At 41.1% G+C, this 16349-nt stretch overlaps 1 protein-coding gene across 7 annotated transcripts in view; it reads right to left on the bottom strand.

Annotated features, from left to right (window-relative positions):
• Positions 1-383: 383 nt before the first annotated feature.
• The window catches only part of atp2b2 (ATPase plasma membrane Ca2+ transporting 2), a 75054-nt gene continuing 59088 nt past the window's right edge, over positions 384-16349 (bottom strand). For 5 of the 7 annotated variants that reach the window (XM_058054533.2, XM_058054535.2, XM_058054536.2 and 2 more), the window contains 9 exons: positions 11721-11900; positions 11541-11628; positions 10212-10318; positions 9635-9826; positions 9344-9557; positions 9061-9272; positions 8363-8470; positions 8103-8285; positions 384-1539 (listed from right to left, as the gene is read on the bottom strand). In XM_058054533.2, the coding sequence (XP_057910516.2) occupies positions 1228-1539; positions 8103-8285; positions 8363-8470; positions 9061-9272; positions 9344-9557; positions 9635-9826; positions 10212-10318; positions 11541-11628; positions 11721-11900 (1596 nt within the window). In that variant the 3' untranslated portion in view covers positions 384-1227. Of the gene's footprint in view, positions 1540-5330; positions 5381-5634; positions 5828-8102; positions 8286-8362; positions 8471-9060; positions 9273-9343; positions 9558-9634; positions 9827-10211; positions 10319-11540; positions 11629-11720; positions 11901-16349 lie in introns of all 7 variants that reach the window. The other 2 variants (XM_058054537.2, XM_078798610.1) reach the window with 1 other exon arrangement.

Genomic DNA, 16349 nt, shown 5'->3' with positions numbered 1-16349 from the left:
TAATTAGTGCACTGAATTAATCGAGAATAAATCCCAGATTTTAAAAAGATAGTAAATATTTGTATCAGATGAAAATATGTAATATATTTTTCCAGCGGGAGTATAGAAGACATAAAAGATTTATGCGAAAACTAAAATAAATGAAAGAATTAGTCCCCATCTGCCCCATATTTTAAATAAAAAAACCCCAAAACAAAGGCGAGCCCCCTCAACTCCATCCTAACAATCATCATAAACAATAATACTAAGATTCCACATTGACTAGTTTGGTTTCTTTTTGTTTGTTAATCCTCAAAAAAATATCTACAATATGTCACAAGATAGCAGGCAAATTCCAGCACTTTTTTTTTTGTTGTTAAATCTATTTTCTGTTTTTTTGTGTGTGTGTGTGTGTTGTTGTTATTGTGTATCCTCCTCAGTAACAAGATGTCACATGAGCGTCGTCTTCCCTTCTTCTCTGAACCAGGAAGTATATTTCTAAGTTTGCTGTAAACAAATTACATTCTCTTGAAGACATAAATAAGTCCAAAAAGTTATTTTCCGAGCCATTCGAAGCAGGAACAAGGCAACATGCCGACAAACAAAGATAAACTCTCTCTAAATATATTTATAGAATATCCATATTTATAGAATACTAGTATATCCTCTAAATGCTGCTGTGTCGCCGCCGTTGTTTTATTGTTTTTGCGTTCCTCTTTTTTGTGTGTTTTGGAATGAGGGGGATGGAGGGGGGTGCAAAGCTGCTGTGCAAGTTGAGCCCTGGCACCTCATCACATGACTCAAATGTTTTTGGATCATGCCACACAGAAGAAGAAGAAGAAGAAGAAGAAGAAGAAGAGCTTTAAGTCTTGAGTCCGCTGCTCGCCACAAGAAAATAATCCAAATGGAAAAAACCCTTTTTAAATAAAATGTGGGTAAATGTACATTCATGCAGGAGGGACAATAATAATATAACAATAATAATCTGAATATAATAACAAGGTTTCTTTTACTTCTATCAGTGTGGATGAGGAGAGAGGAGAACGTGTCCTTCCTCTTCCTCCTTGCCGTCATCAGTTTGTGCGGTGCATGCTAGCACGCACACGCCGCCGCTTCCTCCTCCTCCTCCTCCAAAGCAACCACAAGTCGGCTGTGGCTTTTTCTCTATTCTTGATTGTATGTCACTTCCAAATGGAGGAGCGACGGGTAGGAGCGTTGAGGTTCCAGTTCAAAGGTCAAATGAGGAGGTTAGAGGCTGGTCTCCAAGCTGTGCAAAGGGCTGGCGGGGCTGGAGGACGCCGCCGATTTACTGGTGTCGATGGTCAGGTTGATGCCACTGTCGATGGCGTTGTTGTTCTTGTTGGGCGACGACGGCTGGCTGGAGTATTTCCTCCTCCGGCGAGCCGAGTCGTCGTCCGTGTCGTCGATGAGCGGGATGCTGGGCGTGGAGTCCTCTATCCTAAACTCGGGCTGGGTCATGAAGTTGTGGATGGATGTTCTGGAGTCGGGCTTCTCCAGGCCTTCGTAGAGGGAGCTGCGGAATGCGTTCACGACGCGGATCTGCCGCACAGGAAAGAGGAGACAGAAGAAGAGGACACATAGTGAGAACGGCGGCGACACCATCCAGGAGGGACGTGGAAGGAGGGAGACTCTAGACCCTTTTACACTGTCTAGAACAGCCGACATTTTTCCACATTTTTCTGTGTTGCTGTCTCATATAAACGCCGCCGACACAGAATGAAGGGAATGAAGTCAACCCAGGTTGTATCAGGAAAATAATTCCGCAATCATTATCTGGTTGACAGATGCCGGGTATCTTTGTGAGTAGCTGTCCAAAAAGTTTATTCATTTATTATCAACTTCTATACTGACAAAATTACAAATGGGGTTCGGCAGCTGTCTAGAAGTCCTCGGGAATGTTTAGGAGTGTGACCAATCACAGCAGAGTGGCCGTGCCTATTAGTGGGCCGCGGGTGGAATTAATTGAAACAGACCATTTTGGCAAGAAGAAGCAAATCCAAGGAAACACAACTGGAATAGGTACAGAATCTGGAAGATCTCCAAAGCTTTCTGTGCGGGTTATTATGTGTAGCTGCTCTATAGGAGTCCACGACTCAATGCAATTATTATCTGAGCTGGGTATTTTTGTGAAAGTGCATGAAGTGGATGAAGTCGACCTGGCAATTTTCTGTTTTCTCAGGTAATATCAGACCAGACGCAGGACGCAATGACGGGACTCAAGATGCGACTCTGTTGTGTTGTAAGCAACTGCTGCTGTATAAAAGCCTTGCATGTAAATATACTGTATGCAAATACACCATGTGAAAGTGCACTCAGTTGAAGCAACATCTCGTTTCGCTGGATTCTATGCACAAAACAGCAACAAATATATGCTGGCTCTATCGCACTGTTCTGTATGAAAGGCATCGGCATCGCATGGAATGGGCAAAGTCAACCCGGCAGAGGCAGGATGAGTCTGTGTAAGAGAATTCCGCAATTATCTGATTTAGGGATACTATGTCACTGTGTGAAAGTGCACAACTTCGTATTTTGCCGCCTTTTTTCTGTGTCGCTGTTCTGTAAACAACACCAATGTGGAATGAGGGGACCCTGCCAACCAGGCAATTGCCCACTTTTGCGAGTACTATCAGAGCAGTATAATAGATTTATTTGATTAAATGGTTAATTAAATGATTGTGAGATGCTGTATTTCTGTGTGAAAGCGCACAGTTCTAGCAATAACTGTACAGTATGAACTTTTCCCCATTTCTTTTGTGGGTGTTTCTAAGTTCTGTGTAAAAGGCACAGGCTTTTTGGCTTTAATTCACAAATTTCGGTGAACCGCTCTATGAATCCATGCAAAAGCTGGAATTTGTGTGTTATTCTGTATAAACAACACAGCAGTTTTCCAACTTTTGAGGTAGTAAATCCTGTCAAATCTTGCTTATATGGCCATGTAGCAAGATCTTTTGCAGCCCATTTTTACACATCCTATGTATTAATGATCCGGGTGGATGTTCTGTATGAACAAGCATGTGTAAAAAAGGCTTGTATTGGGGATCAGCATTAGAGGAGACCACAGCAAGTGTTCTTTGACAACGTGACTACAGCTGAGTCAAGTTGGGAGCGTGCAAGGAAAACTGTGAGGAACACAATCATGAAACGTAAAAAAGAAAAGCAACACAAATGCTCGTTGTAAGTATACGCTTTAGTCCAATGTGCCGTATACCTAGAAACAAGCCACGTTAATAACGCTCACAGCAAAACAAAAGAATAATAATAAGGAGAATATCACATGCAAGTTGGAGGAAATCTGGTGGACAAGGTCAGTAAGAAGGAAGGAGGTTAGATCTGAGCCATCCAATCAGGCGCTCTAAAAACACTTGAAAAAGGTACCAGAGCAGACTCTGGGTCAGTATCCACACAGACTCTGGATGGGACGCACACACAGAGCACAGGGTGGTCCCAAACAGGGCGATGGGAAGAGTGGGAGGGGGGCAAAGCAGGCAGTGGAGAGTAGAACTCACAACAGAACAAAAAACAACATTGTGAGACAATGAGCAAACACGGGATTGTCTATTACTGGATGACGACAACACAACCTACATGCAACAAGGCGACAAGAACATTGACACAAAACACATGAAGGTGAATAATGACTGGAGTGTTACAGTTTTGTCTCGTCTGACGGCCTTAACTCCATGCATGGGCAAGTAAACACTCAAGTACAAGCACAAAACGAGTACTCGGCTTTCAGTTTGTTAAATCTATTTAGAATCATTACAGCAATTTATAATATATGGCAATTATACGTTTCTACTTTTGAAAAATTCTAACAGTTACATATACTTAATGTATTACAGTACAGTTGTCCCTATTGTAGTTTTTCAAAAATAAATGATTGCTGTTTCACAGTTGACTATGGTCTATTATTGGTCAAAAAATATGGAAAAAATGAAAATAAATCTCTGCTCCCACTCTGTGTGGAAGTGGTACATTTTTCGCTTCTTGCTTTGTCATTCTTCCCCACTCAGTTTCAAACCTATTCTTACATTTAGAATAAATAAATTACTATTGTTAAAGTCTTGTGTCATTTCAGAGATCTTGTAACCTGCGCACGCAATGTGGTGTCAATAAAGCTAGCGGTATTGTCGGAGTGTCTATGTCTTTGTATGGCAGATTAATGTTAGACTGCGGCTGTCCTGTACATCAATGAAGTGACAAACGTCATAGTGAGGATGAATGACAGACAGATGTCGACCTTTTTTGCATTACTGTATGTTCAACAGTACAAAACTTTTGTGTTATTATTTGTGTTATTATTAGTCTGATTGTTTATCATATACGTATATATATATATACGTATATATATATATTTTTTTTTATGTGACTATAGGGGTGTTACTTCAAGTTACAGGGCTCTAAAAATAAAAACAGCATATAAATAAACAGCATTTCTATGTTACAACTATGAAACAACTCCATTCATTAATATTGAATCCGAGTCGAGGCTGGAACCAATGAAATGAGTGATAAACGAGGGACAACTGTACAGATTTTACAGTTTACAAATGCATTATATTGACAAAAAATAGACACTCTTTAATCTTTCTATATGTTTTATTATGTGTATTTATACATGTTTAAAGCAATAAAATGTAATATATTATATTTATCATATTTTGAAATAAAAAATACATTTTATTATGAGAGTAATAAATGCATTTATTTTTTTAAAAACATTTTTGGTAGGGAAATACCAGTGTCTTAATTTATTTTTATTTTTAGTATGTTTCATTTAACAAATTTTATATTTTGGGGTCATTTAAAAATTACACTGATAATATAATACTAATAAATAGTATCTAAAAATTGATTAAAACTATTTTAAAAATATTTCTTTAGTTGTAAAAGTCAGATTTTACATTGTACTAATACATTTTATGTACATACACTACATTGTACTAATAAAAGGAGTATATTTGTGTATTATAGTATATTATGTGTAATATAGTATAATATAGTGTATTGTAGTATAATAAAACCCTTTACAAATGTATTATTTACATTGTAAAAGTCAACATGTTCATCTTGATTTAAAACAAGATAATGTAACGCCATTGTGCAGCAATACAAGCTAAGCACACTGCAACTTATACTTGAATGTTTACCCTCTGTGAGTCGACTGCAGTGAGTTTGAGTTATCGTCCGTAGAGACACAAACACGGAGGGATGGGATGCTGGTGTCAGGGTTGAGTGTTGGGACTCAAGAGAGGGGGCATGAGTGGGCTTTGTGGGCGGGTTTCTTAAGAGGGGGGGGGGGGGTGAGCAGAGGGAGACAAACTCACAACCTGAAATGTCACGCCGTGGGTATCACCCTTAGTCCCGCTGTCCTAGCACTCTGAGGAAACAAACAACACATGGACCAATGAGAGGACAGTACACCCGAATATGGGAGGAGATTTGAAAAGAAAACATAGAAAACATAAAAACAAAAAGCAGGAAATTAAAATAGATAACAGATTCAGGGACGCCAACTCCCCAAAGTGATGTTTTAAAATGTAAATACAGTATGTGATTTTTTGGATGGGGGGGGCTAGCATCCCTGAGTGACAGCAGCAGAGAAGCAGACAGACAGACAGAGTTCTGACTCACGGCCAGTAGAGGGAGCAGCAGCAGCAGCAGCAGCAGCGCTTGTAGGAGAGGAAAGGGCATTGGACAAGGACACGTGACTAGGACTAGAAACATTGGTTACATCCTGGTTCTGGCTGGTGGTGGACGACTGGCGTCTCAGAGCTCCCGCCCCCTGAAATGAGGTGCCACTCTTGAAGGTGTTCACTACTTCGATCTGCGGGAAAGGAGGGACAGCGAGACAGGAGAGAGGACAAATGGCGGCTCAGAGTGACACACTGCAATGATGGCAGCAATCCGGGGGGGAGCAACAATGTTCCCATGGTGTCATGGCTGAAGGTCAGGGTGTTGCATCGCCTCATCAAGATGGTTTTTATAATTACTGTCATTGAATATAATCTGAATAAGACCCTCTATGACTCTCATTTAATACAAATACTGAGTCAAATTTTCCATTATTGGTCCAGTGACAACTAATAGCATATTTGACATTTACAGGAAGGTTAAAATCAAAAGAATCCATGTCAGACATGAAATAGATCCAAATAAATCCCACTTACATTTTTTTTCTGTTTTGTAATGCAGCAATAGAGCGTCACTAATACAATAAAAGTCAAGTGTCTTAAAATGTCCTTTTAGCAAGATTCCATCCACTTTACTGTTTTTATTTTTTAAAAATCATCTGTCGTCAAGTATGCTTCCGCTTTGTTGTGGCTTTTATTTCCGTTTAGGTCCCGCCTTCTATCATATCTGCAACAGGAACCATCACAATAGTCAAGTTATGATTCCATAACTGTAAAAATGTGTTAAAAATGTGGTATGGTTGACTGGAGCCAACACGTTCTCAACGTTTGTGAGTTTTTGTCCTGTAAAGACTGATTCTAGACGCTTTGGATGCTGTACTGGATTCAGTCTGCCTATGATGTCATCACCACCTTTTATACTGGATTTATCCTTCCATAGGTTATATAGTGTTAGATCTCATCAAGTCACATTGATGGTTGAGTTCAACTTCAAGTCCTTCAAACTCTTGGATGGGAGCTTGAGGACAAGATAAAAGCTATGTATGTAGGATATGAATTCACTTTAATATTAGTAAAATGTGATGGTTTGAAATGTGTTAACTTTGCCCCGGATCTACAATTTGCAGTGTGCCGTGTGTAGTGAGGCCTACATGAAATGACACTTGACTTTTTGATCATCAAGAAAAATGTAAATTGCTATTCGATTATCTTTTCAAACAAATGTCACAGCCTAAGTTATTGTATGGTTTGCAGTACGGTTGTCCTTGCCAAGGTCCGTGGGTCAATCACAGCTTCTGGCTTCACTCAATGTTAAAGCAATGGGAAGCAAAGGCACAAAAATATTCCCCAGTATGGAATTTGCTTTAACTTATTTAATACTTGGGGTAGAGAAGTGGGTCGGGTATCAAATTAAAGTAGAGTCAAGTACATCCGGTTTCCTCCCACATTCCAAAAACATGCTAGGTTAATTGGTGACTCCAAATTGTCCATAGGTATGAATGTGAGTGTGAATGGTTGTTTGTCTATTTGTGCCCTGTGATTGGCTGGCGACCAGTCCAGGGTGTACCCCGCCTCTTGGTCAAGACAGCTGGGATAGGCTCCAGCAAGGGGCATGGAAAATAGATGGATGGATGGCATTATTATACTGTATATTTCCGATGTAAGAAACAACTAAATTCATTCATTCATTCATTTTCTACCGCTTATCTTCACAAGGGTCACAGGGGTGCTGGAGCCTATCCCAGCTGTCTTTGGGCGAGAGGCTGGGTGCACCCTGGACTGGTGGCCAGCCAATCACAGGGCACATATAGACAAACAACCATTCACACTCACATTCATACCTATGGACAATTTGGAGTCGCCAATTAATTATTAGCATGTTTTTGGAATGTGGGAGGAAAACTGGAGTAACCGGAGAAAACCCACGCATGCACGGGGAGAACATGCAAACTTCACATAGAGATGGTCGAGTGTGGAATTGAACTCGGGTGTCCTAGCTGTGAGCCCTGCACGCTAACCACTTGACCGCCATGCAGCCTCAACAACTAAATTCCATACAAATTATACTTAGATGTGTTTCTACACTCAAAAAACTTTGCAAAAAAACTAATTAATGTATTTTATTTCATAGATGTATTTATATAGTAATTTTACATGTGGGACATTACCATCGTGATGTGACGCCTCGCCCTGAACCGTCAGCGACACACATGGTGAGATGAAAGCATAGAATACACGTCAACAGTCAAATTGTCTCGAGTATATCACAGTGATAACGGTCTGCAGAGCTCAGAGTCCAAAGATGATCTTCCCAGACTTCACCCGGCTGATCGTATCAGTCCTCAGAGCCAGCGAGCGCCTGTCTGTGGACTTAATTCATCTTGATTCATCAAATCAGGATCCAGCATCATTTCACTTCTTAGGTGAATCCTACTTTTGCTGCATGCAAATAAAAACATAGAGTCCCACCTGAGTCTGAATGCGATTGAGTCCTCGGAACCAGAGAATCTGCCCTCTCCTCAGCTCCCTTTCAGCGTGATCGATCTCCTCGTTTTCTTCATTGAGGTCCTCCTCAGGTAACTCATCTTTTTGGCTGAGCTGGCCCGCCCTCCGCAGGAAGCGCAGCTTGCTGTTGGGTATTGTCGCCATCACCTAACGGGAGAAGGTGTTATGTCCAGTCCATGCAAATTGAATATGCAAAGCGAGTGTTCGTGTTTTTAATGTGTTACCTGCCCCCAGAGGAGCTCCCCCATGCCAAGAAAAACACACCACATCCACTTCTCTATATCCAGAGGTTGGCAACTGAATGGTTTCCCTCCAAACTGAACAATGATTATCTAAACAACAAGAAAAGGACAAGTGGTAATTTGTGGCTGACCTTGTGGCTTATTTGGAGTCATTCTGTTAATTTTTATTGTACAACTCTATAGATTAAGGGTGGCACGGCGGTCTAGTGGTTAGAACGCAGACCTCACAGTTCGGAGACCAGGGTTCAATTCCACCCTCGGCCATCTCTGCGTGGAGTTTGCATGTTCTCCCCATGCATGCGTCGGTTTCCTCCCAAAACATGCTAGGTTAATTGGTTACTCCAAATTGTCCATAGGTATGAATGTGAGTGTGAATGGTTGTTTGTCTATATGTGCACTGTGATTGGCTGGCGACCAGTCCAGGGTGTACCCCGCCTGGGATAGGCACCAGCACCCCCTGGCGACCCTCGTGAGGAAAAAGCGGTAGAAAATGAATGAATGAACTCTATGGATTACTTACTTATTTGTATTACTTATTTGTATTATACAAGGTATACATTTAAGTAGTCATTAGAGCAATGGAATCAATTCTATGACATGTATGTAGCGTTCATGCATGGGGGTCCTGTGAGTCTACACAATTACATCTACTGCCCAAAAAATAGTTGTTAGCAGCGTACCTGTACGCCGAAAGTTCCCAAAACAATGGTGCAGAAGATGGGGTTCCTAAAGATGCCCTCAAAGACGTTTCGCTCTCCGTGTATCTTCCGGGCATTGATCTCATTAAAGAGCTGCATCATGACAAAGGCGTTGAAGATGACGGTGTAGTGCTCCGATGGAGGTGCGTGGAGTGGCGCATTGCGGCCACTATCAATATCAAAGATCTTCTCACCTGTTTAGGAGAACATTGAAAAAGTTCAAAGCCTGAAGTGATATGAAAATATATAAAAGTGGAGTATGTACCGATGAAGAGAAGAATGAAGATGATGATGAGCTGATAGACTGCATGACCCAGGATGTTCTTGGTCATGGTGCTGGAGATGAGAGGCTTGTTGCGTCCGTAGGGCCTCCTCTTGAGCAGAGCCTCTGTCGGAGGCTCAGTGGCCAGAGCCAGGGAGGCGAACGTGTCCATGATCAGGTTGACCCATAACATCTGCACCGCCTTCAGCGGGGAGTCCTGAAAGCAAACATATTCCATATTGCAAATGTAATAACTATTATGGCTCCAGCGAGCTCACAGGTGCTCTCACTAACCTGTGTGACACACGCGCCAGTGAACGCCACAATGACGGCAACAACGTTGACGGTGAGCTGGAACTGAAGGAACTTGGATATGCTGTCGTAGACGTTGCGGCCCCACATCACCGCTTTGACGATGCTGCTGAAGTTGTCATCAGTCAGGATGATGTCCGAAGCCTCCTTGGCCACATCAGTACCTGCGATACCCTGGAGAGAAACAACCAATTCAGTCACCAGAAAACTAGGTCATCTTTCCTGATACTGCTTGGTTTGTCATCGGACAACTGTTGTTGGCTTTATCGTCCATAATGCTGTGGATGAGCTCATTTCAGGACAATGGCTACTCATCAGCATATTGTCAATATAACATGATGGATTACAGAGACAATCATTGTTTGTAGTATGAGTAATCCACTGCAGTGATGGCATGTGTCCTATCTTCCACTAGGAGGAGCTCCTCATCTACACTGATTCCACCCCGTATACTGCAAAGGTGAAGTATATACGTATACTGTATCTGCAGATGTGGAGTGACATCCATCTCCTATGAAGGAGAAAGGAATACTTTGTAAGAAAAAAAACTGTTGGTTACCATGGCAAAGCCCACATCAGCTTTCTTCAGGGCCGGCCCGTCATTGGTGCCATCGCCTGTCACAGCAACCACTTGTCTCTGCTCTACCATCGTGCTGTCAATAATGCCTGTACCACACATATAAATATATAACATCAAAATGTATATAATACATATAAAATACAAATACATAACATGTAATACATATGTGAATATGCAGACATATTTGGATATTATGCAGTACATAATTAATACAGAGTGCTGTTTTTTCAAGTGCATTACATTTTCTTATTGGGCTTTCTGATTGGGATTGTGTCCAACGAGTTCTACCTAGTAACAAGTCATTTAGATGCCACCATTTCTATTGATCTTTGGTTTGCGGTGTAATAAGAGTAGAAATGTAATAATCAATTACAAAATGCAAGTTTCCAACGTTCTGTGTTACGAACCCCCTCCCATAAATTAATGAAAAATGCAATTATGGTCCATAAACATTAGACTCAAGAGCTCGTCACAGCATGGGATGTATTATTCTCCTGTGCATGGCAAGAATGTCTCTGTAGCAACACTGGGAAAAGCTAACATTGCTTATAAGTTCACTTTTTGCACTTGATTATGTATCCCAAGAGGCAGTGCACCAAAGAAAAGGAAAGCCACCACCATGGAAGTGAAAATGAACATCATAAAAAGCTATGAGAGAGGAGACAAACCTACTCTTGCGACCATTTAAGGATAAAGATTGAATGCTAATGAATAGAGGGGTCATGGATTTAGTGAGATTTGGAAAGGTTTGAGCACCTGTATTTTATATATGTCAGATTTACCATGTTCACCTGAATATATGACTATTTTTCCTGATGGGCCATCTTATATTTGGGGTCTAGAGATGTATACATGTAAAGCAACATGTGGTGACAAACAACGTTTTTTCTTTTGTCTGAAAAATATTATCTCTGGGCTGCATGGTGAGCTAGTGGTTAGCGTGCAGACCTCACAGCTAGGAGACCAGGGTTCAATTCCACCTTCGGCCGTCTCTGTGTGGAGTTTGCATGTTCTCCCTGTGCATGAGTGGGTTTTCTCCAGGTTTCCTCCCACATTCCAAAAACATGCTAGGTTAATTGGCGACTCCAAATTGTCCATAGGTATGAATGTGAGTGTGAATGGTTGTTTGTCTATATGTGCCCTGTGATTGGCTGGCGACCAGTCCAGGGTGTACCCTCGTAAGGAAAAGCAGTAGAAAATGAATGAATGAAATATTATCTCTAAAAACAGGGCTTAAAAAAGCATTACATTTGAGTCAATACTATGCAGTACAGTAAAATTGGTTTGTATTTTTGTTAGTAAACGCACCTTTGACCAGTGTATGTTTGTCTGTTGGGGACGATCTGGCTAGGACGCGAAGTTTTGGCCAAACTTTATCAATACGTTCCTGTTCCACCTGGAAACAAAGGAAAAGATGAACACAAGAAGTGGTTATAATCTACAAACAATATCTTGTCTCCTATTCCTATGTGGCCGCGTCTACAGCACCTCTCCCTTCTCATTGCGGATCCTCCTGTTGAATTCTTTCCCGTCGATGCACAGGAAGTCCTCCCCGGGATGGATGATGCCACATTTGATGGCAATGGCCCTCGCCGTGTTTATGTTGTCCCCGGTCACCATTCGCACGGTGATGCCCGCACGCTGGCACTTCATAATGGCGTCTGGCACCTGCACAAGGACACAACAGATACTTTTGTCTACAGCAACACCATATGTATTTAAAATATTACTTCAAATTGAGTCATAAGCCAAATAAACTAAACCTCTTCCTCATTAGCATACATTAGAGATACTATGTCATAATCTGGAATAGGAAATGTGACAAAGATGTAAACAAAGATGCAAGGTAATAGGTTTTGGAGGGGACTGATTAAAGATGCGTCATTTTGTTAGCAACCCTATGTGACAAAGCAGACATGTAGGATTTGCGTCCACATGGTGATCAGTTTTGAAAGTCATTTATCGGCAAATCCCAATTATGTATTTTTAGCAGAAATCGGCCAATATCGACCAGAGGTCGAACAATCGGCAGCCGGAGCATCCCTACACTCCTGTCAACACACGTTTCAGTCTCCATGTGATATCAAATTAGAGTTTTACTGCAATGATACAGCACAATAACAACAAGACAAGCATTGTGCAGTAACTCCCATGATGCACCATAGCTGCCTTGCGATATTACTTGGGAAACTACAGAGAAGACTACTGTGAATTATGCTGTCGTCATTATCAAGTCCTGTTACACAGATTTAATTTCACATTTCTTATTTGTCCTTCTAGACCAGGGGTCTCAAACATGCGGCCCGCGGGCCAAATGTGGCCCGCAGGACACTAGTTTGAGGCCCCCGCTTTGATATGAAAGTTTAATGTTAGTGCTGCCCGCGCAAGTTTGATATGGATGCTGTATGGTATCATGTACCCAGAAAAAATTATTACGTTTGATTAATGTTCATGTTAAAGGTTAAATAACTGTTAATAGTTATCCTCCCTATCCGTGTGGAAGTGGTAAGTTTTTGGCTAAACTTACCATTCTGGTAAACATTCTGTCATGGACGCACCTAAAACTGGTTGAGCTGTTAGCCTTTTTTCAGGAAGGCATTAAGCACAGCATTGTATTAGCTAAGCTAGTCCGTATAGCACATAATTAAATGTACAACAGCAGCTATCCTGCATTTCATCTTGCTCGGTGGATTTTTGACACATTTTGTCACAGACTTGAAGGTCCCACAGAACACAGCATCCAGCATGCAGTGTACACAAAGCTCTCTGCTGTGTGATAACGAGATGTAGAACAGCAACGGAGTGATATTAGGTATGGAGATGGATGTACGTATGCTAGAAGCCAGCATGTCCTCTTCTTTGGCAAAGGTCAATGTGGGCGAGCAAGCGCTTTCCAAACCCACACATAAACAAACATTTGTGCATTTATTCTCCACAGAGGCAGTGTAGAATATGCATATACAGTACGTTTGACTCCAGAGTCACTTGGGCATGTTCCACATACACTGTTTGCTTTCATCAGAGGAGTCCACCAGCGCAATATGCCAAATGAAATATCGCCAACATGTAAACATGAAGGGTTGGAGTCGATAAAAGGGATGACATTTAGGGTACGTTCACACTCGTATGTATGGAAGAAGAATTCTGGTGTGTTTGTTTTGCTAGTACGGTTCATTTGGTCAAATGTGAAGGGCATCATTCCGACAAACGGACCGAGAAAGCTTTAGAGATGGGTTTCAGTCTGCTTGAAGTGTAGTCATGTTGAATTGAGCTGAAACGTTATGGGTGTCCAAACTGCGGCCAGGACTACCGCTGTCTTTTTTTGGCCCGTGCCACATTCTAAAAATACCATTTAACAAAAAAACAACAGTCATTTAAGAATAAGATAAAAACTATTAAGAGAAAAAAGTGGTAATCCAGCCTATAGTCCAGGGTGTACCTTGCCTCTCGCCCGAACACATCTGGGATAGGCTCCAGCATGCCCGCGACCCTCGTGAGGATAAGCGGTATAGAAAATAAATGAATGTTGTACTCTCATGAGAACAAGTTGCAATGACAAGAATTACAAGATATTTACATTTTTAAAAAAGGATGTTTTTTTTAAAAAAGTTGGAATATTATGATAAACCAAAAAAAACTAGATACAGTTGTAATTTTGAAAGGAATTAGGTTGGTTATAAATTATAATGTTGCAAGAATAACGTCACAATTTTATGCAACTAAAGTCATAATATAATCAAAAGAACATTTACAGAAGAAAAGTGCAATAGTTGTATTGTATCAAGAAAAAAAAATCTGAGATTGAACTTGGAATATTATAAAAATTATTTCATTTTAGTAGAATTTTTCAATATTTGAAAAGAAAGCCCGGCAAAAATGGGGAAAAAACAGCGAAGACTCACGTTCATTCACCTTGCTTTTTCAAGTATATCACAAAGCTGAGACACAATTATTTCTTGAAAAATGTATATGCATATCTACATGTGTTATTTACAAAATATAACAGTGGCCCTTGCTTCCTTTCATTGTCCTTCTGTGGAAAAAGTTTGGACACCCCTGCACTGCACTGTCCAAAGACACAGAGCAGTGTTAAAATGACAGCAAACAGCAATCAGAAATGAAATCTGAAAGAGAAAATGGGTTGGAGCCAAAGGCACACCTGTGCAATAATCATGCTGTCTAATCATCCATCCATCAATTTTCTATACAGCTTATCGCTGGCATTCTGGAGCCTCTCCCAGCTCTCTTCCAGGGAGAGGCGGGGTACACCCTGGACTAGCCGCCAGCCAATCACAGGGCACATATAGACAAACAACCATTCACACTCACATTCATACCTATGGACAATTTGGAGTCACCAATTAACCTAGCATGTTTTTGGAATGTGGGAGGAAACCGGAGTACCCGGACACGCACACACGAGGGGAACAGGGAGAACATGCAAACTCCACACAGAGATACCCGAGGGGGGAATCAAACCTGGGCGCTAACCACTTGTTCACCGTGCAGCCGCTGTCTAATCAGTATACCGATATCCCCAAACATATGAAGTGGAGGGATTATCTCCACAACAGAACGCTCACTCCAGATTTAGACGGCTCTGTGTACAATATTTGAGAGAAGTAGGCATTTTGTGTACCTCAATAAAGTTTTTAGAAAATGGGCAACACAAATGTGTTATTTTGTTTAGTGCATGCTACAAAAGATGGCTAATCAATCTTTATGTATATGTATTTTATTTTATGTATGTTCTTAAATGGGGCGGCACGGCGGTCTAGTGGTTAGCGCGCAGACCTCACAGCTAGGAGACCAGGGTTCAATTCCACCCTTGGGCATCTCTGTGTGGAGTTTGCATTTTCTCCCCATGCATGCGTGGGTTTTCTCCTGGTACTCCGGTTTCCTCCCACATTCCAAAAACATGCTAGGTTAATTGGTGACTCCAAATTGTCCATAGGTATGAATGTGAGTGTGAATGGTTGTTTGTCTATATGTGCCCTGTGATTGGCTGGCGACCAGTCCAGGGTGTACCCCGCCTCTCGCCCGAAGACAGCTGGGAGAGGAAAAGCGGTAGAAAATGAATGAATGAATGAATGTTCTTAAATGTGCAGCCTACGGTTCTATAACAAAAATACACTAAGTGTACACCAAGTATCTTTTCTAAACTTTAACCCTAACCCCAAACCACAAGTGTGAACCACCAGTGAAGGAATTCAAATCATTTGCTGAACAAAGCAAAATTTCATCCTGTTACCAAGATATCAGGCTCCCAATTCCTACTTGACTTCTTTCTAGTCCCCCACCTCGAAAAAGTAACCAAGACGTTTATTAAAAGCACAACACGCTCTGCCAGAGGACACGAAAGAAGGTACGGCGGCACATAACAAACCTCTCCTGTCTAAGCTACTCTTCTTTCTTCTTCTTATTATTTCCTTCCTTTTTTTAAATTTATTGTGTTCTTATAGGGCAGCCCTACAGGGCAGCAAAAAGTTGTGCATCCTTTAAAAAAAAAAAAACTCCCAAAACAAATTTACTGAAAAGAACCAAAAGCTAGAGGTGATAGTCAACCTACATTACAGAGAAAAGCTGAGGTAGAGAAAAGGAGTGTAAATAAAACACTGGACTCTTCGACAGTTTGTCAACAGCCCAACAGCTGTTCATAGCACGACTAGAGATGCTCATAGGAGAGATTGGATGATTCGATTTATAAAAGTGGATTTGGAAAACAGCTTAAAATGGCTAAAATGGGTAAAATGGCTTTTTCCTAGAAAAGATTGCCGACCCCCCACTTTGGGAACCTAAGGCGTAGACCATTAAATATGTTCTAAATATAGTACTTCACAGACGCATACATTCAATAATATCATTAAAATAGTATCAGATGCTAGTAATGGTAGTGAACCTTTCTGATAATTGTAATACACATGCAATATGATTAAAACACAACCATTCTTTAGGAGTTTTTCTGTAAGTAGAACTGACCCTGGATAGGATTTGTGACCGCTTCTTTAAGACCACTGACTGAAATTTCCCCAAAGGACGCTTTGGAAGGGTGACTTTCGGCGACAAGTAGAAAAAACATCATACCGTTTTCGGGAAAATGTTTTTTTTAACGATTTG

This window comes from Doryrhamphus excisus, linkage group LG18 (genome assembly GCF_037039965.1).
Source record: "Doryrhamphus excisus strain RoL-2023G ecotype Guam linkage group LG18, RoL_Dexc_Guam_v1.1, whole genome shotgun sequence".
Classification (NCBI taxonomy): Eukaryota; Metazoa; Chordata; class Actinopteri; order Syngnathiformes; family Syngnathidae; genus Doryrhamphus; species Doryrhamphus excisus.
This window is presented reverse-complemented; position numbering and strand designations above follow the sequence as displayed.